Here is a 22,998-nt window from a genome sequence, read left to right on the forward strand (position 1 = left end):
TATACAAAACATGGGATAAATATGTAAATCCGACACAGTATAATAATACTCTATGAAATCTGCTTCAAAGTTGCCATAAGCCAGCACATACAAAATAAACCAGATGTTCACATACAAAGTGTATAAATTATACCGCTTATATGATTCTTATAGAGTTTATCTGGGTTCAGACAAAGTGTAAATCAAGTAAGGCAGAAAAGGCTGCTTTCATAATGAATGCACGCTTATATTCAAATCCAATGCAAACTACCTCAAAAAGCTAGGAAGAGATACCGAGAGGAGATAATAACACAGCCATTACTGGGGAAAATGACAGGATTTTTTTCTTTCTTTTATTCGCTATGGGTAAAACTGTACAGATATAAATAAAACAATACTGTGTCAACGGGTTGTATCCTTAGTTTTAATTTATGGACAATGGGGCCGTTTGCAAGACACATAGGTAGCAGGTCATGTCTTAATATTTTTCTTATATTCTCTAAAAGGAGGTATGCAGTTAAATAAAAAAAACAATTCACAAAAAATCCACAATGGTTTCAATAAAATGACAAAATTTCAAATAATGTCCCTTCACTATATTGTTGAATTTTTTTTACATATTTGGAACCTCTACTAATATAAAATAAACTTCTCAATTACATCATACAAATGTTTTATAAATGTTTTAAGGTATTTTTTTTTTTATTATGATATGTGTTGACTGTCATGCATTAGTCAAATTTCATTTCAATGCAACTGATGTCTGAGTAAACATTTCAAACAATACAAACACAGGTATCTTTTAAATAGATTTGACAGATATATAATGCACGTATAACATAGAGAAACATACAGCCTGCTTCGACCTATTGATATTTATTTCATGGTCACGTCTAATGAAATATTATCCTCTCTGGAGAAATAATAGAGAATATGCTATATGTAGAGCCTTATTTAGTTAACATTAACCCATTTGAGCTAACACCTGCATATCTTATCCTGAAGAGTTTAAGTCATCGATGCCAACATGCATTCACCATTATTTACTCATTTCATATTAATTACATTTTAGGAGCATAACAATAGACTTTTCCTTGTTTGATTTTGACAAATTTGTAAATGCTCCGTTTTATTTGTGGCATTAAAGGCACCTATTTATTTTACAATTCAAAAGTTGATTTGCTGATTCAACCACAAACTCGGATATTAAAATGCTGTCCTCTTTGGGAAATGACATGCTGTTTCAATATTAAAGCTTTAATTGAAGTAAGCCTTTCAAAGCAAAAGTTCTAAATGGAGTATTTCTGAAACGCAAAAACTTCTCTGATGCCCCGTTTGAAACACCTCCATGTGATGTGCTGTGGTTCACTTCACAAACAGATCAGAGGAGTCTTTTCTTCACGTCTCTCCCTGGATCACACAAAAGTAGTGAAAAACTTCCACCTGTGTACATTTGTGTGACTAAATCAAAGTATTCTCATTTTAAATATAGTTTGAGTTTAGGGGAGTCTTTTTTAGGGAGGGGGGTGGCAGCACACCCCGTTAGTGAAGAAGAACCCTACGTACCGCTTTATAAGAGAAATACAGCTCTGGGTTCTTGTACCTCTACAGGCCCTCACTGAATTTGAACAGCACGCTAAGACGCATTATTAAAAAAGTCATCTCATGAAGGTTCAGGTGCCCACCAAGTCAAGGTCAAAGGTCAAAAGACCGTGCACTGATTTAAGCTGAACATCCGTCGCCTGTTCTGTTTCCTGGTCTGGTTTACGGCCGCCCGCACTGCATGCTCAAACACCTGTTGCACGCCACGGTTGCTTAAGGAGGAGCACTCCAGGTAGCCTTTAGCATGGATGTCATGAGCCACGCTTCTCCCGTCCGCTGCTGAGATGCAGCTGCCCCGATGCGCCCCCACCTCCCGCAGATCTGTCTGGGTGGCCACAACCAGCACTGGCACCTTGGGCAAGTTCTCTCGAACCTCAGCGATCCACTTGTGCTGGACGTTGGCCAGCGAGTTAGGGTTGGCCACAGAGTAGCAGATGAGGACGACGTCGGCCTGCTGGTAGGATCTCGGTCGGATTTGTTTAAAGTTGTCATTGCCCGCCGTGTCCCACAGCCCCAGGCTGATCTGAACCCCGTCCATGTACACCTCCACCCCCGTGTTCTCAAACACCGTGGGCTTGTAGCTGTCCGGGAAGGTCTCTGAGGTGAAGCGGACCAGCAGCGCCGTCTTGCCCACGGCACTGTCCCCGACCAGGACACACTTCAACGACATCTCTTCAACGCCGTTCATGGTTGACATTCTCACTCCTCTAGATGTTTGTGGTTCTGTGGAAAAAGTCTCAGGGGGTAATTTGTCGATCCGGAGAGGCACAGGGTTCACGAGGTAGTCAAAGGTAGCGATCACTAATCTGTGTGTGCTGTACTTCCGTGTTCAGGTGGTAGTTTTCATAGCAGGTGATTTGTAGCCCTCCAGTCCCGGAGATTTCAGCGGTCATTCAGCTTGTTGAACTGACCTATCACGCCTCTCTTACAGGGAGATTTATACACGCTTCACATAACGTCTTAGTTGTTTAGGCCCCCTCGGCTCTCCTCACTTCTGCCAGGTCTCTGCAGCGTGGTAAGATGTTGATCCTTCTCTCCAATGACGGACGTCATTCTGTCCAAACAGATCGAACCTCTCAGAGTTGAGGAGGGAAATCTACTGAGGAAGAGAGATGATATGTTACAAACATGAGGTATCTGTAAGCAATTTGTCGTCTTACTTTAAAAAAGACAGAAACTGGAAAGAAAATTGCTCATTTAACTGAAACCATGTTTCTCCAGACAGTTGACACGCAGCCTACTGTAGAAAATGACAGCAGCGACGTTGGCTCTTAATACAATAAACGTTTTGCATGAAGAATAAGAAATATCTGTTAAACAATATAGTCAACTGCTAGAGTGCTGCATGTGGCAGATGGCATCAACTTTTGTTTTTGTAACAGACATATTTTATATTTACTGTGAAAGGAAAACATTACATGTGTAACAAAGTGCTGATTAAATACGGAAGTAAAGATGTGTGTGGTTGGGTGTGACCCAGAATTCACAGCTTGATCCTGAACACTTTAACTGGGGCTCATTAACAACATATCCATGTTTGTATTATGAAGCTCATACATATGACCTGTCTGTCTCCAATTACTGTAATGTATCTCCTAATAACCAGTCCTGATTCAGCTGTTTGCAATAATCTAATAATGGAAGAGGATGTCTCTGTGTTATTGTGTGATATAGTGATAGATCTACATTTTGGTGTTTCTTTTTATTGTGATCAACAAAGTCTGCTGGTAGTATCTTATGACTTTTAAACTAACAGTTTGACAATTGTATTAAAGTAGCAGAAGTCATAACCTCAAAACCACCTGCCATGACACATACACACAGATGGAAAGACCTCCATAACGTTCATGGGACACTTTAAGCAGTGTTTTTTCCACAATTCAACTTTCTAAATCATCTCTCAAGAAGAAATCACTCAGTCTTACTGTACTAAGCAATAAATAATAAATGAATAAATAAAGTCATAATACAAGGCTCAATCCCTCAGTGCAACTGATTAAGCTCATTTAACTCTTTTTATTTCATGTAACGTGCTTTTCCTTTAATTTACATATAATAAAATGTTATTTAACAACATTCATAATTATCTTTTTGTTCTAATGAGAGAGTAAAATTACACCCTGAAGATCTCATTTGTGTTATAATGTTGAAAAAGGTTTTTGCCCACACTATGGAGTCTTAACGTTAATTGAATTTCCAAAAATAAATAGAATATAATAGTCATATAATGGTATAATAGAGAATAGTAAACTCAGCAATACATTGTTGTATTCAGACAAAGAAAAAGATAATTACCTTTCTTGTCAGTCTTCTCGATCTTTAACGGGCGGATGCTGGCTGCCGCCTTTGAAGACTTCACGGCGCGTACCAAAAGATTAAAAGCATTTAAACTCCAGAAACAGTTTGTTATTAATTATAATCTGCACATCTGGATACAAAACACCTTTGCTGAAGTCTGTATAAATTACAAATAAAAAACAGACAGATGAAATATGTTGGCACCTGCCCTAACAATGCTGAGGCTGGTAGTGAAGAAGAGGAGGGAAGTGAGACGGTCGGAGAGAAAAGAAAAGTAAAACACATCCGCTAGTCAGAGTGTGGTGGTATGACTCAATCTTCAGCTCGCCTCCCCCACAGCAGCTGTGTTAAGATATGGTTTTTTTTCTGTTGTCTTCTCTACCATTTTAGCTGGCATTTCACCAAGCAGCAGAGCTCACATCTGGCACTAATAAAATAAGGTATTTTATAAAGAACTTGTAGACTACTTAATCAAAAGAGAACCCCCTCTAACTCAAGATATGACGCTCTGTACCTCTTATTGAATTGTAAAAGAGGGAAGTCTGTTTACAGGTGTTGGGCAGTAACACTACAGTATGTGTTCAAATCTGATAAACTGCCTCAAGTGATGTCACTTGAGTCAGCATCAGTTGTGTCTGAAGACTACAAGTTTGAAAATAAAACAAAATCTGTTGGTGTAGTTAGAAAGAAGTGAGCAGACCAGACCTCTGTAGCCGGCTCCTCATCTCTGATTGAGGCTAGCAGCTCTTTTAAAGGACCGGTGTGTAACATTTCGAAGGATCTATCTGCAGAAATGGAATATAATATTCATAACTATGTTTTCAGTAGTGTATAATCACCTGAATCTAAGAATCGTTGTGTTTTCGTTAGAGTTAGAGTGAGTCCTTCATATCTACACAGGGAGCGGGTCCTCTTGCCCAGAACGGACAAACTAAACACTGGCTCTAGCGACAGCCTTTCACATTTTTGCGTTACCTGAAGGCCACCGTAGTTCTCTGACACGGTTGTGAAACTTCAGTAACGTGAGCTGCGGAGTGCAAAATCCTGGTACCGCCAGCTGCCGTCTGACTTTTGTTGCTCCTAAAGTCGTGATATTATGGTAACGATGGCCTCTGAGGGAGGCGTTACCACGGTTTGGCACTCAGCGGCTCACGTTACTGCAGCCTTAGAAATGGAGGCTCAGTTGGTTGTAATCTGCAACCACACCACTGGATGCTGCCAAATGCTACACTCTGTAGCTTTAAACTGTCCATCGTGAGTCCAACAATGTTATAACAATGCAATGCTAAATCGGTGGAGTACTCTTTTAAACACTCTTTTACATTTCGGTAGGGTATTGCTCTCGCTCTCTTACTAATTCCCATTAGCAATGTTCCAAAAATATTGTGAGTTAATGTGGATATGGTCACGCCAATAAATACCTTTGCATTTTAATTTAGCTCATGATCTCATGATTTTGAAATGTGCATTAATTCATGTTTTTACCCTCCCTGGTACATGGATTTAATCATCTCTATATCTAAAGTCTTTCCCAAACCTCTATCGTCTAAAAAATGTTTTTTTTTTTTTTTTTTAAATCTGCCAATGGGATGTCAGATTTTTGTCCCAGTGAGAGATCATTGTTTTTAAATCCGGCTTAATACAGAAATTGTCAATTCTGTACATGTTGGTGAAGCTATGAAACAGTAGTTATCACTTGTATTACAGTACATGATCTCTTTGTATTGACTTGGTGAAAGCATCATTGTAAATGGCAAAAAATGATACTGTCAATCTTTATCAGCATCATTGCCACTTTAAAAAGGCACAATATACATGATATCACTCACAAACCATCAGGTGTTTTGATACACAGACTAATATGAAATAACTACAATGGATTATCCATGTTTTGTGATGTTTTTTTTTTTTTTAAAACAGCAGTAACATAGGCTTATGTTTTCCACTATGATGCACATCCATTGATGTAAACCAGTGGACAACCTTCGGGTCTGAGAAGTGAAGCCAATGCTGAAGTGCCTTAAACTTGCATTCTTTCTAATAGCCAGCAGGGGGCGACTCCTCTGGTTGCAAAAAGGAGTCGGATTATATAGAAGTCGAAATGACCCTACTTCTTACTTGATTTATTACCTCAGTATACATTGTAAACATGAGTTTATGGTCTCAATCACTAGTTTCAAGTCTGCTTCACTACAGTAAATCAATTTAAAGTCAATTAGACAATAAAGCAGTGTATGCTTTAGGGCTTGGCTACCTTGTGATTGACAGTTCGCTACTACAGCGTTGTCCGGTCTGGGAGTTGTCCGTGTTTTCGTCTTACAACTTTAACCCTTTCACAGTGTGTTCTCAGTTCATGAGAAGAGTTAATCATAACCTTTTTGGTCGCCTAAAAATGTCTTATTCAGTGTTCGGTTTTCCTTAGCTCCACCCTCTCGTTGCACATAACCAAGATGGCGACAGACAAAATGCCGAACTCGAGGCTTCAAAACCGTAGTCCACAAGCCAATGGGTGACGTCACGGTGACTACGTCCACTTCTTATATACAGTCTATGATGTAAACCCAGACATACACAAGTCTTAAACTGTAAACAAATAGGAGTTTATTCCACAATACAATATTCTCTGTAAAACAATTGAACAAATGAATAAAAAAATACAATTTTCTCTTTATAATTCATGTGTTCACAACATTATGTACAATCCGTAAAATTGGTCAACATTGTTGTTGCACCTTTAGGAAAAATATCACACATAGAAAAACAGAAGCTATTTCGAACCTACAAAAATAGTGTAGCAACCTGAGGAATACAACTGCTACAACATTTGGCATCATGGGTTTAAAAGGCTACCAGGAACAGGCCGGAAACAACTGACTGGCCTCGAAAGAGAAAACCTAAGACTGGAACTTAACCTGGGTTTGAATAGCGATATATTAACAGCTAAGCTTGGCCTTAAGTAAATGAACAGTTGCAGTATGTTGCTGCTAAGACAAAGGAGACCGATTGCTGCAGAACTCACAGAGGAGGATGTTCAAACTATTTAATGAGGTTGTTCAACCTATTCATTTTTAGTTTCACCTCCTGGTGAGCACAACGCACTGTAACACTACAACCAAGAGAGAAAACTCTCTGACTACTCAGCATTTGGTTTTGTGATAACTTCTGGCATGCATTAAATCTAGAATTGGCATCAAATAAATGCTTCAATAGCATCTCAAAAAAGGATGCCATATCACTTAAATTCCTAGAGAGCAACCTCGAAGCAGTCAGCATGCAACAATGATTCAATTAAAGTTTCATTAAATCCTCAGTGTGTCTCAAGCTTGACTCCAGATTAGTAAATGTAAGAGATTAAATAACACCTTATTTCAACATTAAGCCTTTAAAACACAGGGATTTTTCATACTCTTTAAAAAGGCATAAAGATAAATGTAAAGCAAAATACGCCACACTATAAAAAACATTATTACATTTAAAATGTACATACATTCTAGTTTTACAGCTGCATAAAAATACTTTTTTTGTGTTTCACGCCTCTGCAGTTTTCTTTCATAAAAACAAAGAAAAATATTCTTATTAAGATCTAAATTAGTATTAGGATTTTAACTAAATTAACCTCAGTTTAACCAAGATTAAGATTAATTTAAATTTCTGGTAGGTATATAACTGATGGAGAAAAAGAGAGAGACGGTGATTGGGGGAAAAAAGTCAACACTAACTGACAGAAGTAGGAAACGAGGGGATGTACCATCCTGTATATACTGTAGTAACTCTATATGTGGCGTTGTAGGAGTAGAGAGTGTGTGTGTGTGTGTGTGTGTGTGTGTGTGTGTGTGTGTGTGTGTGTGTGTGTGTGTGTGTTGTCCTCCATAGCAGCTTTAGCTTGAATCCAATAAACCCGGTTCTTCTCACTTCAAAGAGACATACACGAGACCCGGCTGTGGCTCAGTGAACCTGAGAGATAAAGAGATAGGAGAAAAGGTGGGTGACGATGAACATGATGTGCTTGCTTGTGTGCTTGCGTGTGTGTGTGTGTGTGTGTGTGTGCATACCTGTAGTGTTTGTTGGTGAGGTAGTCTATAACGGCGGGGCGGATGCGGGCCACGCCCCCCTGGCTGTGGTTCCCTCTTCCTGTGATGACAGTGAGCTGAGGTCGACAGAGACCCTGCTCGCAGTCTATACAGAAAGAGGCCAAAGATGAACAAAACACAAACAGTTAAAAGAAGCAGCATGCACACACTTTTTCCCCTTCAAGAATATATTTGTCACCAAGTCACCAAGGCATACACAAGAACTTTGTATAGTGCACAACGCGCAATCAAGTCCTAATCATCCCTCAGCCCCACTAGCCCCATCTACACAGAACATTATTTAATTTATTTTTTTAAATGTCCTTTCTCCTGTAGCCCACCTGCATCCAATTCATTTTACTCATACCCATACCTATAAATTGAAATATAAATAGGCCTAGTTTTAGATGGCCTAGTTTTAGCAGAGTGTCCCGCACCGTTAGCACTAGTCTGCCTGTGTCAGAGGCTTTTTGGCTGATTCAGCATGTTGAATCGGTGGTGGAGCCCGTCACTGAGAGAAATCACTCCGATTGGCTGTTCAGCTTAAACTAATCAGTGTACGAGAAGAGAAATGAGGAAAGTAGGCTTGCCGCGGAAGTCGGTGTTAACGGTGTTACGCGGTGGTCAGGAATACACCGATTACATTACGTACCCAGCGCCCCCACTGTCGTATTGCTTTTTTTTTTTACAGAAATAAAAACCATTTAGTTCTTTTTGGCATATCAGCGCCGTGTTATGAATAGATAGTCAGACGACGGACACTTCAAACTGACAGTGAATGCATCTGCTCCATACGCAGCCTCAGCTCAGAGTAGCAGGAGTCAGATTTCACCCACACAGGACGAGAGAGATTTGACAGACAAGACGATGCGAAGCGAAAAGCAAAAGCGCCTATTTGACAGTATTTCAGATTTAAGTCAAATGCAAAAAGGGAACCATAACGTTAATGAGGTAATCGGCGTGAGGAGGATGGAGCGGTCACAGCCTGTCTTTGTGGTGTGTTCGAGTGCAACTTTTTGGCCAAGACACAGGCAAGGGGAGGCGAGCAACAGTCGGCATTCGTCGCCGCTAGTTCTTTGATGTTGGTTTGGTGTGTCTGGGCCTCAACATTAAGATGCCAACATTTTCCCTCTCATCCTCCCTGTGTACTCTACTGAGAGTATACGTACAGTACAGTATATTGTTCATTACCTGTGGTTTTGTCCTGTAAAACTTGGCCCAGATGCTCCAGGGCCTCTGTTACATGCAGCCCATGGAGGTCCAGGACGTTGTTCGGCAGAAGTGATGCGTTGACCCTCTCAAAAATCTGAACTGCTGCACGGTGATTGGCCTCACGCATTCGCTGGCCATGCAGGTGTCCCTACAACAGGAGGTGATGCAAATTAATTTACTGGGGGAGTGAAAAAATAAGAGCTGCGCCTTCAAAACGTTAAGCTCCTCACCTGCTGTGCGTAAAATGAGGCCACTTCTTTGCGTCCTTGCTTGTGGGCCTCAGCAGCCTTGGAGAAACACTCGAGCTGGAGGCTCCTCTGTTGTGTGGCCTCGGTCCTGAAGTCCTCGTACTCCGGGTCCTCCGTATCCTGATAGTTGGGTATGATTGACTCCAAGGGCTTCTGCCTCTGACAAATCAAAAAAGGCACAGAGTGAAACAGACCGCTAATAAAGGGAAAAGTAATCAGTAACTGAAATACTGTGATACGGTCTCCTGTAGATGCTAAGTTTGCAGTGATGTTTCCTTTTTTTATTGCAGATATTTAAACTCTGAACTGTTCTGCTTTGTGGAGGTTCAGCCTTTAGTCGGTTTGAGATGTGAATGATGATGATGAGAAAGATACTAAAATCTTTATGCACTGTGGTTCACGGCTTCATCCAAGCTGCCTAAAACTGTGCGAGACTGCAGTGTTTCCTATGGGATACTTTTCAGCAGCGGGGGAAAGGGATTTGTTGTCGCATCAATTTTGTGTTGGCTGAATATTGTGTTAGTAATTAAAATTAAAAAATGAAATATTTCATGTTAAAGAAGGTTATATTAAAGGTTGTTTCATAAATGTGTATGATTTGTCCTCATTCAAAGACAATGTAATGAAATGCTGAATGACTTTAAAACAGCTCAGTTATTTCTTTTATAACGAAGATGTCTTTGTTTCCCTGGAGCAAAAAAGGAATAGTCTGAGGCCATGATTCTTTGTTCGGAAAACGGTGGACTGCGCTCTCCGAGTTGGGAGTGAGTCTTTGCCCCAAGCGAGGGAGTTCAAGTATCTTGGGAGTCTCGTTCACGGTGTCAGCAGTTATGCGGGCGCTGTACCAGACCATTGTGGTGAAGAGGGAGCTGAGCCGGAAGGCAAAGCTCTCGATTTACCAGTCCATCTACGTTCCAACCTTGACCTATGGTCATGAGCTTTGGGTAGTGACCGAAAGAATGAGATCGCAGATACAAGCGGCCGAAATGAGCTTCCTTCGTAGGGTGGCTGGGCTCAGCCTTAGAAATAGGGTGAGGAGCTCAGACATCTAGAGGGAGCTCAGAGTAGAGACGCTGCTGTTTTGCATCGAAAGGGGCCAGCTGAGGTGGTTCGGGCATCTGATCAGGATGCCTCCTGGACGCCTCCCTTTGGAGGCTTTATAGATGTATACAATTGTTTGTTTTTTTCTTTGCTAGTGTTTGTGAATACCTTCTCCCTCTCCTTGCTGGCCGCTCTGAGGTGGTCTGACCGAGGAGCCTCTGGGGCAACCACCGTCTTGACGGGCTCCTCCTCCAGCAGAGAGTGTAGAAACAGCTCTGTCTTTGTCAGGCTATAACTATGAAAAGATAAACACGTGTAAAAGTCAATCAGGAGTATAGCGCAGTGCTTCAATACATCAGATACATTCACATCACATTTTTGGTTGCTATAGATAAAAGAGAGCATGTTTGTCTTCATCAAGTATGATGATGATGATGAAGCGTCTCTACAGTGTCAAGTTGTTTTCTCACTTGTGGTCTCTGAAGATGTCCTGGAGGAAATGCCTGTCGATGGTGGGGAAGAGGGAGTACAGTTGGTTCTCTTTCAACAGGGCGGCTCCGTCACGCCGGTCGAGGTCTGCACGACTTTGTCTGGTCTGAGAAGAGGAGGGTTGGAAAGAGGTTAGGATGTGGGGAACAAACCAGGATGTGTATGGATGTGTGTGTACTGTATGTGTTACCTTTTCCACGTTCTCCTGTAAAGCCTGCTCTTCTTTAATAATATCTCTAAGAGACACATGTGGGCGGGACACATTCCAGTGGTCCATGACTGGCATCTGACCACGGGCCTCTGGTTGGCTGTCCAGGGACGCGTATCCATCTGCACTTATCAAGAAATGTGGTGGTTGTGTCCGGTCTCGTGATCCAGATCTGGACGCCTGTCGCTCACCCCAGTGTACTGAACCTACACGTTCAAAAGGTTGTGAAACAAAATGATGTCATGTCTGAAAAATGTTGTTCCCAGACAGTCTGTGTTTGACTGGGACCATACGGGTAATACGGGTAAAACGGGTAATACGCGTGTGTGAACTTACTTTCCTGAAGCAAGTGAAAGGAAAGAGCTGCTTGTCTCTGCTTTTCCTATAAAACAGCATTCACAGTGAAATTAACAAAGAGAGATCCACTCACAGTAAATCTGAATATCAGGGTAGATTTATAATTGCATGAAAGTATCCCTGCTAAATACTAAACCTGCAATAACTGATTTCTTTGGGCCACTTGGGGGCAGCAGAAACAAGTTGTGAACACAACATTGACATACAGTATATGACAATTAAATAATGAGCTGAATGGCTATAACACATCACACACATAACCCCGAAACCCTCTCACATTGTTATTTCATAAACTGTTGTTAAAAACATAAAGATTATAGTCACCTGAATGGTTTCCTTCCACTTCTGATAGAGCAGTTTAGCCAGGTTCAGGTCCATCTGCACTGCAAATTCATCAGTGGAGCATGTATCTGAATATTGTGGACAGCAGAGGACAAATACTCAGGGAAGTATAAAAAGACTTAATTATTGGTTCAGCAATTCATTAATGAAAACAAAACGCATCTGCATGTTTCGAACAAAGATGCTTGTCAGATCGTCAGATGCATGTGACATGTTTTGTAATTTTACGAAACAGACAATCACAGCCAAATTGTGCAACAACTGACCAAGTGTGGAGATGTGAAAGAGTTTAAACTTCTGTTAAAGTTAATTCCTTTCTTCACAAAACTTCTTCCATTATTTTTGGTAGTGAAGATCAGGGCTGAAACTAACAATTATTTTCATTGTTGATCAATCTGTCGATTATTTTCTCGATTTATCGACTGGTTGTTTGGTCTATAAAATGTCAAAAAATGGTGAAAAGTATTGATCAGTGTTTCCCAAAGCTCAAGATGACGTCCTCAAATGTCTTGTTTTGTCCACAACTCAAAGACATCTAGTTAATTGTCATAGAGGAGTAAAGAAAATATTCACATTTAAGAAGCTGGAAGCACAGAATTTACTTTTTTTCTTTAAAAAATTACTCAAACCAATTAATGAATCTCAAAATAGTTGGCGATTTATTTAATAGTTGACAAATAATCGATCAATCGTTGCAGCTCTAATGAAGATTAGAGCTACACTGTCATCTGAGTGTTAAAGTCAGTGGTAGAAAAGTGTTTTCTTCAGTGTGACACCTGTGTGTTAGTTTAGTTACCTGGGTCTACTCCGACAGGACCAAACAGTTCAGTTAGCTGCAGTGCCAGTTCGGTGGGTAGCTTCAGCTCCACACTCTGAATGTCGAGGTGACTGCTCCTTCTCTCCTCCATGTGCCTCCTTTCAGTCCTCTTCTCCTCCTCCTTCTTCTGTTTTTGCTCTCTCTCCATGTCCTCCAGCTCAGCCTGCAGCAGCCGGTGGACCTCGTCCATGCTAGCCATCTCCTCCTCCATCATAACTCTTGACTCTTCTATTATGACTCCGTCGTCTAAGCTTCCACCCCAAGCGGCACCTTCTAGGTCAGCTTCGGATGTCACTTTGTGCTCGACGTCGCCACATCTCTCTCCTTCGTTTAATGCGTGAGGAGATTCTGCTTGAGGAGGTGTTTTTAAATGTGAAGTTGTATCTTTGTTTCTAACAGGAGCAGCTGCACCTCCATCTGATTCACTAACTGTCACAAAGGTTGACTGCTGAGTCACAGTTGGCTCTCCGTCTGGCCAACCTTCAGGGTGACGCTCATCTATCACATCAGGACATAACCTGGTTCCTACAGGGTTGCCTAAAGCTCCACACGGACTGGATGTGTTCTGCTCATCTTCACCCCCAGCACCATCCTCTTCCTGCTCCTCTTTCTCACCCTCATCGTCATCTCTGAAGAACCTCTCCTCAGAGTCCAGCAGCAGGTTGGTGGTCCATTCTAGGTCCTGATGGCATTTGTCGTACAGATCCTCTAATGTATCAAAACTAACCAGTTTAAAATGGCGGCTGAGGATGCGCAGGCTCTCAAGCCGGCCTTGAGCCGCCCCGAGCTCTTTCTCCTCCACCTGCGTGCCTTTCTCGTGCGCCACGTGGTAGGGCACCTCTCTGTGGCCGGACGGGTGAACCGCAACCGCTGCAGACATGGCAGAGGACAGCTCCGGCACAAAGCGGGAAGAGTCTCCAGACAGGATCGTGATGTCACTAGGGTGGCTGAACGCAGTGGCGACTGCGTCACCGGGGCGGACTTGCCGATTGAGACGCCAAAGAAGGGCAAAGTGTTGAGGATCTGTCTGGGTGGGGCTGCCTGTGACTACCAGAGGAAGTGGGGAGGGAGGCTGCAGGTGTGCCTCGGATTTGGACTCGCTGAACAGGTTTGATTTAAGGCTGGTGTTACAGTTAGGATCAAAGTCAGGTTCAACATCAGTGTTAATGCTATTCTGGATGCTGTTTATGCTTTGGGCTGTGCTATTGGGACATTCAAGAGAATTCACTGAAGAAGCAGCAGGGCAGTTTTGAGTAAATGTGAGGGCTAGTTTGCACTGTTTCCCCAATCTACGACGCTGCTGCTTTCTCTCCTGACTGCCTCCACTGAGAGCACCGCTTTCTGCTTCCACAGAGCCCTCACACACAGGACTCTGACACACCTCACCAATATGACTCCCATCTGCCTCAACTCTAGCCTCTCTGCCAGCAGCAGGCTCCGTACCGACCTCTCCTTCAATATTGTGGCTTCCCACTCCATCATGGCATACATTTGCTGCCATAATTTTGGAGATAACAAGTGAATCAGCAGTAAGAGCTGAGAAGGGATTCGTTAGGTTGGTTGATTTCAAATCCACAGACCCCGTTTCTCTGCCGATCCCTAACACATTACAGTTCCCTTTTAAGTCCGTTTTAGGTCCCTCCCAATTATCGGTTCTCAATTCCCTGCCCTTACAAGAGTCAGCTGCCTTCCAGTCTAACACACAGTCAGGTAATTCACCTCTGCTGTTAACTCGGTTCACGTTTTGTTCCCTCTCCTCACTGTTAGATCGACTGCCATGGGATACCTCAAACCTGCCACCTGCCTCCTCTTGTTTCTCCAGTTCCTCTCCCGAGCTCGGAGTAAGGGAGGACGAACGGGAACAGCCGGTCTGAATGTCGCCTACTCCCGTCTGAATGAGATCAAGAAGTTTCTGAAACTCTGTCACGTTGGCTCCCAGCTGCCCTTTATTTTGGTTTGCTTCTTGAGACACAACTTCATCTTCTTGCCTTTCTCTTCTCTTCACCTGTCGCTGCTCGAGGGACCCTTCATCACAAGGCCAATCTCCTACAAAATCCAACATCTTTCCTTTCTCTCCCCCATCAACCCCTTCTGCTTCCTTTGCCTTGCTGTCTGATTGGTTAGTATCTTTCACCAGATCTGCAGGCTTCAACCTGTCAAAAACAGACCTCCTGCTTGGCCTCTCCCCCCTCACTCTCTGTGCAATAGACTCAGAGAAAGCCACAGGCATTTCATCCCCACGATGATCTTCGCTCATCACTGACTCCACAATACAGTCGGGGATTCTCTGATCTCCTATTGGACGACTCAGCTCCAACTGGGCGTCCAACTCAGAATCTAATTCCCCCAAATCCATGTCATTGTCCCCATCGGACATTTCAGGATTTTCCGGTAGTGTTCCAGCAGGTTGGAAATTGAGGGACTCCGTAGATTTGTGGGTGCCGTCTTCAAGCATTCCCGCCTCACTAGAACGGCCCATAGATGACACGTCAGGGAGGGAGGAATACAGCTGAGGACGGGATCTCTCACATCCCTCAGTCGACCCAGGCTGCCCTACAAGGTCAGGACAAGGTGTTTCAGAAGACACCGGCCTAGAGAAAACAAGAGAGATATGAACGGTACAATTAACACAACTAATGACAGCAGCACAATATCAACATCATGTCTGATGTTAGCCCAATGATGTTTGATGATTCATGTTTATTAGATGGTCATAAATCTCATGATTATGAACCGCAATACTCAGCATATTGCAAAATGTTTAAAACTGCAATAAGATCGTATCGTGACGTAATTATCGCGATTGTAATGTATTGTGATTCCCGCCCCGAGTACAAAGCAGATGTCCTGACAAACGTTTGAAGGGGAAACTCACCGTAGGCTTCTGTTCTCCGGAGGGAGGCGCGGTTGCATCTCCGGCATCTGTGAACCCATGATGGACTGGAGTGTCACGTAGCGCTCATAATTATCAAGCATGCGTCGGATTTTTTCCACCGGCACATTGTGTGTGGTACGACTGCACATGCATATAGGGACACACACACAAACAGATACAAGACACAAAACTGAAATACATTAAATAGTCTCCAACAGCATTTTGCTTTTTGTGTGCAAAAAAAAATATTTAGTTGACATTCTACTTTAAAAAACAGATGCTACAATAATTCCTCTCTCTCACCTCTCCAGCTCTCTGGGCTTGTTCTTCCACCAAGTGTCCGGCTCTCTGAACAGCACCTTATATCCACGTTTCTGTGCCTAGAACAGACCGGGGACCAACCATCTTTTACAATTCATAACAAAGTATGTGTACTATGTCCAGCCACTTGTCTTAACAGATATTCCACAAATTGTATGTTATCTAGAGATGCACCGATCCAACTTTTCCAGTCCCGATAGAGATACCTGGGCTTTGGGTATCGGTTGATACCGAGTACGATCCGATACCAGTGTTTAATTGATAAGCTGTATGCCTCGCTGTTTGGAAGTGACTGGGATCATTCTATTATGTGTCAGACAACAAAACTTAACAAATAAATACGTAGACATAAATTTACTGAATTATCTATCTATTATCTATTGTTAAAATAATAAATCGTACACCAGCAACTTGGTAAAAAAAATTCAAAATTAACAGGAGTTACAGTTCAATTGTAAACCTTTATAATGCAGCAACAAATTGGTCAAAACTTAAACAGTAATTCAAATTCCAGTATAAAATATATATAGTATATACATATAGAATTTAATTTAATAGATCTGCCCCATTGCCACCGATACCCGATCCAGCTATTTGAGTCAGTATCAGCCCGATATCAGTATTGGTGCATCCCAAATGTAATCCCACAATATATTTCTTTAGAAATAAAATGCTTCTGCCACTGTTTATACATAAAGAGGTATAGAGCAAAAGTGTAATCTAACAGGCAGACAGAAAACAGTCCTGCCTTAAACAAAGCAAGTAGGGACGCACCATTACCGATACCGGATTGGATATCGGGCCAATACTGACTCAAATGGCTGGATCGGGTATTTATGACAATGGGGCCGATCTATTCAATTAAATTCTAAATTTATAAACTTTATACATTATATACTGGAATTTTAATTCCTGTTTAAGTTTTGACCAGTTTGTTGCTGCATTAAAAAGGTTTACACTTGAATTGTAATGCCTGTTAAGATTTTTTACCAAGTTGCTAGTGTACAATTTATTATTTTAATGATAAAAAACAATTCAATACATTTATATTTATATATTTATTAGTTAAGAAAGCAGTGTTTAAGTCAAGCCTGTTGTTGCCTGACACATAAAAGAATGATCCCAGTCACTTCCACACAGTGAGGCATACAGCTTATTAATTAAACACTGGTATCGGATCGGTACTTGGTATCAACCGATGCCCAGAGACGCGGCCTCGTAACCCATTTACAGTGTCATGTATTAAATGTTTTTTAAGAAGGGTTTTATGACCCTCTTCTCAGAGCAATTAGTGCTACAGCAGAATCAGTTAGTCATGTGAGTTTCTGTGCTTTATGTACATCAGGCAAACTGACTGACCTGAGCCACGTAGGGTTTCATCTCCCAGCCATGCATGTTGGTATTGTCAATGATGATGGGGTTAGCACCCCTTTCAAAAGCCTCCTTGGCTATGGAATAAAGTTAGCACAAGAGAAACAAACCATCTGTCACTGAACACACAGCACTCAAAGGGGAACAATGGAAATCAATTACATAGATAAAGAAAATCTTTAAAAAAGATTGTAAAGGACTTTTAACGTTCTGCGTCACTTCTTATCAGAACTGTGTCGTTTACCTTGTTTATGGTTCCACTCGTGGGCCTCCCCCAGAGCATTGGGGTCAAACCGATAGACTCCATTGCGAGTGAAATAATCGTCAGTGCTCAGTATGACTCCACCTGGGTTATACTCCAACAAGGCTCTGCAGACACACACACAGATTTCAAGTCATGTGACACAGGTTGTGATTGCTGGTGTAAAAGTCCATGACTCTTGAGCAACAGTGGGTGTTACTAGTGTTCCTTAATGTATCACTGCTATCTTGATGGAATACTACATCTATTATAAAGTTAATCATCTTACCACCGACACATCTGATCTGTTTTATATTTAGATCACATGATCTTGTTAATCATCACTACCCTGATTCAAACATATCTGATTCGAAGAGGGGCTACAGCACTACACACAGATTATTCATTTTAATATTAAATTAATCACTAAATGAACCTGATTAACTACTGACTCTTTCCGTGCTATAAGAACCAAAGGATCTCAAATTGCAAACGTGTACTTTACCTGACTTTTTGCCAGTTATTTATAACATTACTTAATCCCTTAATGTTAGCAATGATTTTCCTCACGTCTTTTTTATTATCTGGATGCTTTTTTACACAAGCAAGGAAACTTTAGTTTAAAAGGCACCTTTTAAAACAAGTTACAAACGGATTTTATAGGAATAAGTAAATGTTATAGAATAAACAAAAAGACAACTTTCCAGCAGTCAAGTCACGACCAGCTGAACCATTTTCACCTTTAGTTTTCAACTTTGACCTTGGCACAGCCAGGAGTCCCTGCTCTAAAGACCCGAGGCCCCTCTCAGTGGTAAGATGTGCCTGACCATCTAATGCCTTGTAGGGCAAAAGTAAAATCTTAAAATCAGCGCTTCAAATTCACGCTAAATTTTGGCGAGAATTTTCAAAGGGGTCCCTTGACCTGAAAATGGGTTCTATGGGTACCCACGAGTCCCCCTTTACAAACATGCCCACTTTATGATAATCACATGCAGTTTGGGGCAAGTCATAGTCAAGTCATCACACTGACACACTGACAGCTGTTGTTGCCTGTTGGGCTGCAGTTTGCCATGTTATGATTTGAGCATATTTTTTATGCTAAATGCAGTACCTGTGAGGGTTTCTGGACAATATTTGTCATCGTTTTGTGTTGTTAATTGATTTCCAATAATAATCAAGATACATTTGCATAAAGCAAGCATATTTGCCCTAACCCATGTTGATAAGGGTATTAAGTACTTGACGAATCACCCTTTAAGATACATTTTGAACAGATAAAAGAGGTTGCGATTAATCCCGATTAAATATTTTAATCAGCTAGCAGCCCTTTAAAATTATTATTATTATTTTTTTTTTATGAAAAGGTGTGTCTGTGATTTCTTTGCTTGTTAAAAACAAAACGTTAGCATCAGTATGTTTGCAAGCCAAATGAATACTTTCCAATAAATGGTTGTTTATTATTATTAATGGCTTGCAACAAAGTCTCCACTCTGCTGGCTGTAGCTGTGATGCAACTGCTAAACTGCACTCCTGAACTGCATACACTACTAAAGAGCATAGCGTAGTACTACTTAGAGTATCCCAACAGTCTTACCTTGCCAAAGTTGACTTGCCAGATCCTGGAGCACCACGTAGCAGCACAAGGACCTTCCCTTCCAAACGAAGCCTGTTGTACCTGGCAGGAGGATGAGGAGCAGCAGGATGGGACCAGGACTTTGGAACAGTAGCAGAACAGACAGGGCCCGGACTCAGCCAGGGAGAGGCGTGCCTGGGATGGCCGGGCCAGCTGGGAGGCGCTTGAGCCACAGGGACGATGAAGGATGGCCCCTGGTTTCCAGGGAGACGGGGAGAAAACACTGGTGCCTGCAGGTTCCAGGGTGACATGTAGCCAAGCGGCTCCTGATTCAACATGTTCACCTTAGATCTTGCTCCTCCGACTATCGCTTTAGAGGGCATGACCCCAGCCTTGTCTGAGAGAGTGTGGGATGGGTCCTGCTTTTTATACACCTGGAAAGCGGAGGGACGCCCTGAAGTTGCCAGGTCCAAAGGAGGTGTCGGCTTGTCTGCAGGCATCTCTGTCATCAGATGTGTGAAATCCACCACCGACTGCTGCTCTTGGACGATCTTGTCTTCCCAAATGCTGAGATGGTCGAGTGGAGAGGAAGCTCCAGACATGTGCTCCACCAGGCCACCTCTAGAGGACCCTCTAGATCCAGGCTTCAGGCTGGACTGGAGCAGCTCAGGGAGGACCTGTTGTGGGAATGGTGGTGGAGGGAAAGAGGAAAGGGACGTACCAATAGATAAATACTGGCTGTTGTGCTGCTCTTCCTTAACGCCTTGTTGTGCAGTCAGTGTCTCTAGCTCCTGGTCAACTAGCAGGTCCAGCTCGTCTGTCAGGAGGTTGGTGGAGGGAGGAGAGGAGGGCAGCTGTGGTGGTTTGGAGGAGTCTGGGTCTGGTCTAGGTTCAGAGAAGTGGCATGGGCTGAGCAGGGCTGCGGCAGTCCGCTCAAAGCCAGAAACATAAGAAGGTGTAGGGGCTGCATCTTCAGCAGCATCAGACAGCTCCAAGAGAGAGTCCATTGCATGTTCAACTAAAACAGAGAAACCACAAGATGACAAGAAAAAGAAAAGAGTGGGTCAATTTTCAAGTCATGATTCATTGTTTTAATACTTCCATTTTAACCCCCTGAGACCAACGGGCGATCACGGCCAACTTTACTGTCTTTCAGAGGCTGTAGCAGGTTCCGTTTTAGAGCCAGAGTGAAGATATACATGTATTATGAAGAGGGTTAATTTAGGAATTTGCATTGATAAGATCACATACAAAAAAGTAAAAACATTAAAGTTGTAAAAAAAAAAAATAATAATAAAGAATGTGCATTAAAAATAATAAAATAAGAGCAACAGGTGTGTTGTTATGTTGGTGAACCAAGACATGCAAGGTGCAGTTTTAGATGATTCTATATATAATAATACACATGGGACCTCCACTATACAGTAATGTCATATAGTAAAATGGTCAGAAACACACAAGCTGCCTTGCCTTAAAAAAAAAACACAAAAACAGGTCAATTGTGGATCTCAGGGGGTTAATTTATGAATTTGCATTGATAAGATCACATAGGAAAAAAACAAAGAATAATAATAATAATAATAATAATAATAATAATAATAATAATAATAAAGAATGTGCATCAAAAATAATAATAAAATAAGAGCAACAGGTGTGTTGTTATGTTGGTGAACGAAGACATGCAAGATGCAGTTTTAGATAATGCTATATATAATAATACACATGTGACCTCCACTGTACAGTAATGTCATGTAGTGACATGCTGTCACAAATGCACAGCTAACAAGCTACAACAGCTAAGTGGTTAAGACAAATTACACCTTATAGCATTCCCACAAGTCACACAGCAGGTTGGACGACTGTCTTCCGTGTTTACTAACTAACTCACCTTTAAAGTCCGCCTCGGACAGCACGATGTAGATCACTTCAGGGTCCAGGTGGGAGAACATCTCCTGCATGCTTTTGATGATGTTCTCCTTGGTGGAGCTGGGCAGCGAGGTGTTGGACTGAAAGTTGTTCGCCATAGGTAGTCGGTACGCCGCGTCGTGGCCGAGGTTTCCCCCCTGCTCTGGCGGGCCGCCGGGCACTCTGGCCGGGCTCTGGCCGTTCTTCTTCTTCCTAGGCATTCCTCCGTGGTCGGGCTGCAGTCGCCGGGTTGCTCTCATCAGCGGCTACACTAAACGGAGCTAACTAAGTAGCCGAGGAGCTACAAACAAGGTGATCCGGAGCTGAAAACATGCTTCTGTTAGAGTAACCAAAGTGCAGCAACTCCAGATTATGATATCTAACAGCACTCCAAGTGGTGGAAATAACGTTACATCAGAAAGAGGCCAACAAGACCCACAGAGACCTGAACACCGGAAATCAAGACTTCAAAATAAAAGGTTACTCTGGCACATGGTCCTTGCTGAGACTTGTTTTCTGTTTTTTTCAATATTATATTTATTGTGTTTTTGTTCATTTTGAAACAACAGAACAAACATTCACAATTGTCCCCAATAATAACATTCTCGGTAAAAAGAAACTTAACAAACCTAATATTAATATAAAATAAGCCAGTATAGATACAGGAAAAACATATATACAAAAAATAGATATATAAGTAAAAAGAATATACACAAGTAAAAAAATAATAATTTAAAACAATAAAATAAAATAAAATCTATTTATATATACATATATATACTGAATACATATATACATACATACACATATACGCACACGCAGCATATACACATACAAAAACAATTCATTCATCATCCTATTCTATTTCCCTATTCACAGTCATCCTGCTCCAGCAATGATACAAATTACAAGCAACCTTGGAGTTGACTCGTTTTTTTTAATTTATTTTTTAATTTTTTATTCGTTATCAAAAATATACACACAACAAGGCACTATCAATTATCATAATAATTTGGGGCAAGTCATAGTCAAGTCAGCACACTGACACACTGACAGCTGTTCGGCTGCAGTTTGTCATGTTATGATTTGAGCATATTTTTTATGCTAAATGTGGACAATATTTGTCATTGTTTTGTGTTGTTAATTGATTTCCAATAATATATATATAGATACATTTGCATAAAGGAAGCATATTTGCCCACTCCCATGTTGATAAGGGTATTAAATACTTGACGAATCTCCCTTTAAGATACATTTTGAACAGATAAAAAAGGTTGCGATTAATCACGATTAAATATTCACGATATTTGTTTTTCTTTTTTTCTGTTTGTATTTCGTTTTTTTATACATAAATGCAGATACCTCAAAACTAAAACCTGTCTGACTAGTATGAAGAATGAGCTAAAACTAAAAAAGTAGATCATTGTCGATTATGAATTTTTTTGTCATTATTCTCTTGGTTCTTTGAATTATTCTCTTTATTTGATATGAACAAATTAATTTGAGATGAGCCCTGTTTCTTTGATTTTATGTGATATATATATATATATATATATAACTTATTTTAATGAGTATATGCTATTTTAGCAGCACACAGCCGCTTCTCAAGCCTAAGGGCCCTATTTTAACGATTATATGCTATTTTAGCATATAATTATTAATTAATGTTTATAATAAAGTAATTTTCAAAAGCAGAACTGGGTCAAGTTGGACCACTTTTTTTACAATTGTTAACTACCAGTTGACCACCAGGTGTCACTACTCTCACAATTCTTTATTTTATAGAGAAAGTTATTGTATTGGATTTGTTACTGCCATAAGAAGTTATACTAGTATTACTACTACCAGTAGTAGTAGTAATAGTATTAATGGTGATAACAATGATAAAAAGAAATAGAAAAATATTGCACTAGCAACTACAATCATGATAATATTGGTAGAAGTAGTATATTTTCAATGGTTTTCATATTTACAAAAGCAATGTTGACAAGGGAGATATTTTAAAACATAACCCCACACAGTGAAAGGACAGAAAGTGATTTGTTTGTC

The 22,998-nt window shown here is 41.2% G+C and overlaps 2 protein-coding genes across 3 annotated transcripts; both read right to left on the reverse strand.

Moving 5' to 3' along the window:
* Positions 1-310: 310 nt before the first annotated feature.
* On the reverse strand, positions 311-4,128 carry rhoh (ras homolog family member H). 2 transcript variants are annotated; one of them, XM_074630110.1, is made up of 2 exons: positions 3,877-4,128; positions 311-2,677 (listed from the first exon to the last, which is right to left on the reverse strand). In XM_074630110.1, the coding sequence occupies exon 2, from the start codon at positions 2,276-2,278 to the stop codon at positions 1,682-1,684; it is 597 nt and encodes a 198-aa protein (XP_074486211.1). In that variant the 5' UTR covers positions 2,279-2,677; positions 3,877-4,128; the 3' UTR covers positions 311-1,681. The 2 variants fall into 2 exon arrangements, with proteins under 2 accessions (XP_074486211.1, XP_074486213.1); XM_074630112.1 differs by having other exon boundaries at positions 311-2,680.
* Positions 4,129-6,457: 2,329 nt separating this feature from the next.
* n4bp2 (NEDD4 binding protein 2) lies at positions 6,458-21,398 on the reverse strand. The gene is made up of 16 exons (XM_074630113.1): positions 20,933-21,398; positions 19,066-20,062; positions 17,475-17,599; positions 17,219-17,307; positions 15,842-15,918; positions 15,539-15,679; positions 12,643-15,254; positions 11,829-11,914; positions 11,484-11,529; positions 11,130-11,353; positions 10,921-11,045; positions 10,619-10,745; positions 9,392-9,568; positions 9,141-9,309; positions 7,932-8,055; positions 6,458-7,833 (listed from the first exon to the last, which is right to left on the reverse strand). Exons 1-16 carry the CDS (start codon positions 21,207-21,209, stop codon positions 7,788-7,790), a joined length of 5,442 nt encoding a protein of 1,813 aa, XP_074486214.1. The 5' UTR covers positions 21,210-21,398; the 3' UTR covers positions 6,458-7,787.
* Between the last annotated feature and the right edge of the window lie 1,600 nt (positions 21,399-22,998).

This window comes from Sebastes fasciatus, chromosome 3 (assembly GCF_043250625.1).
Source record: "Sebastes fasciatus isolate fSebFas1 chromosome 3, fSebFas1.pri, whole genome shotgun sequence".
Classification (NCBI taxonomy): domain Eukaryota; kingdom Metazoa; phylum Chordata; class Actinopteri; order Perciformes; family Sebastidae; genus Sebastes; species Sebastes fasciatus.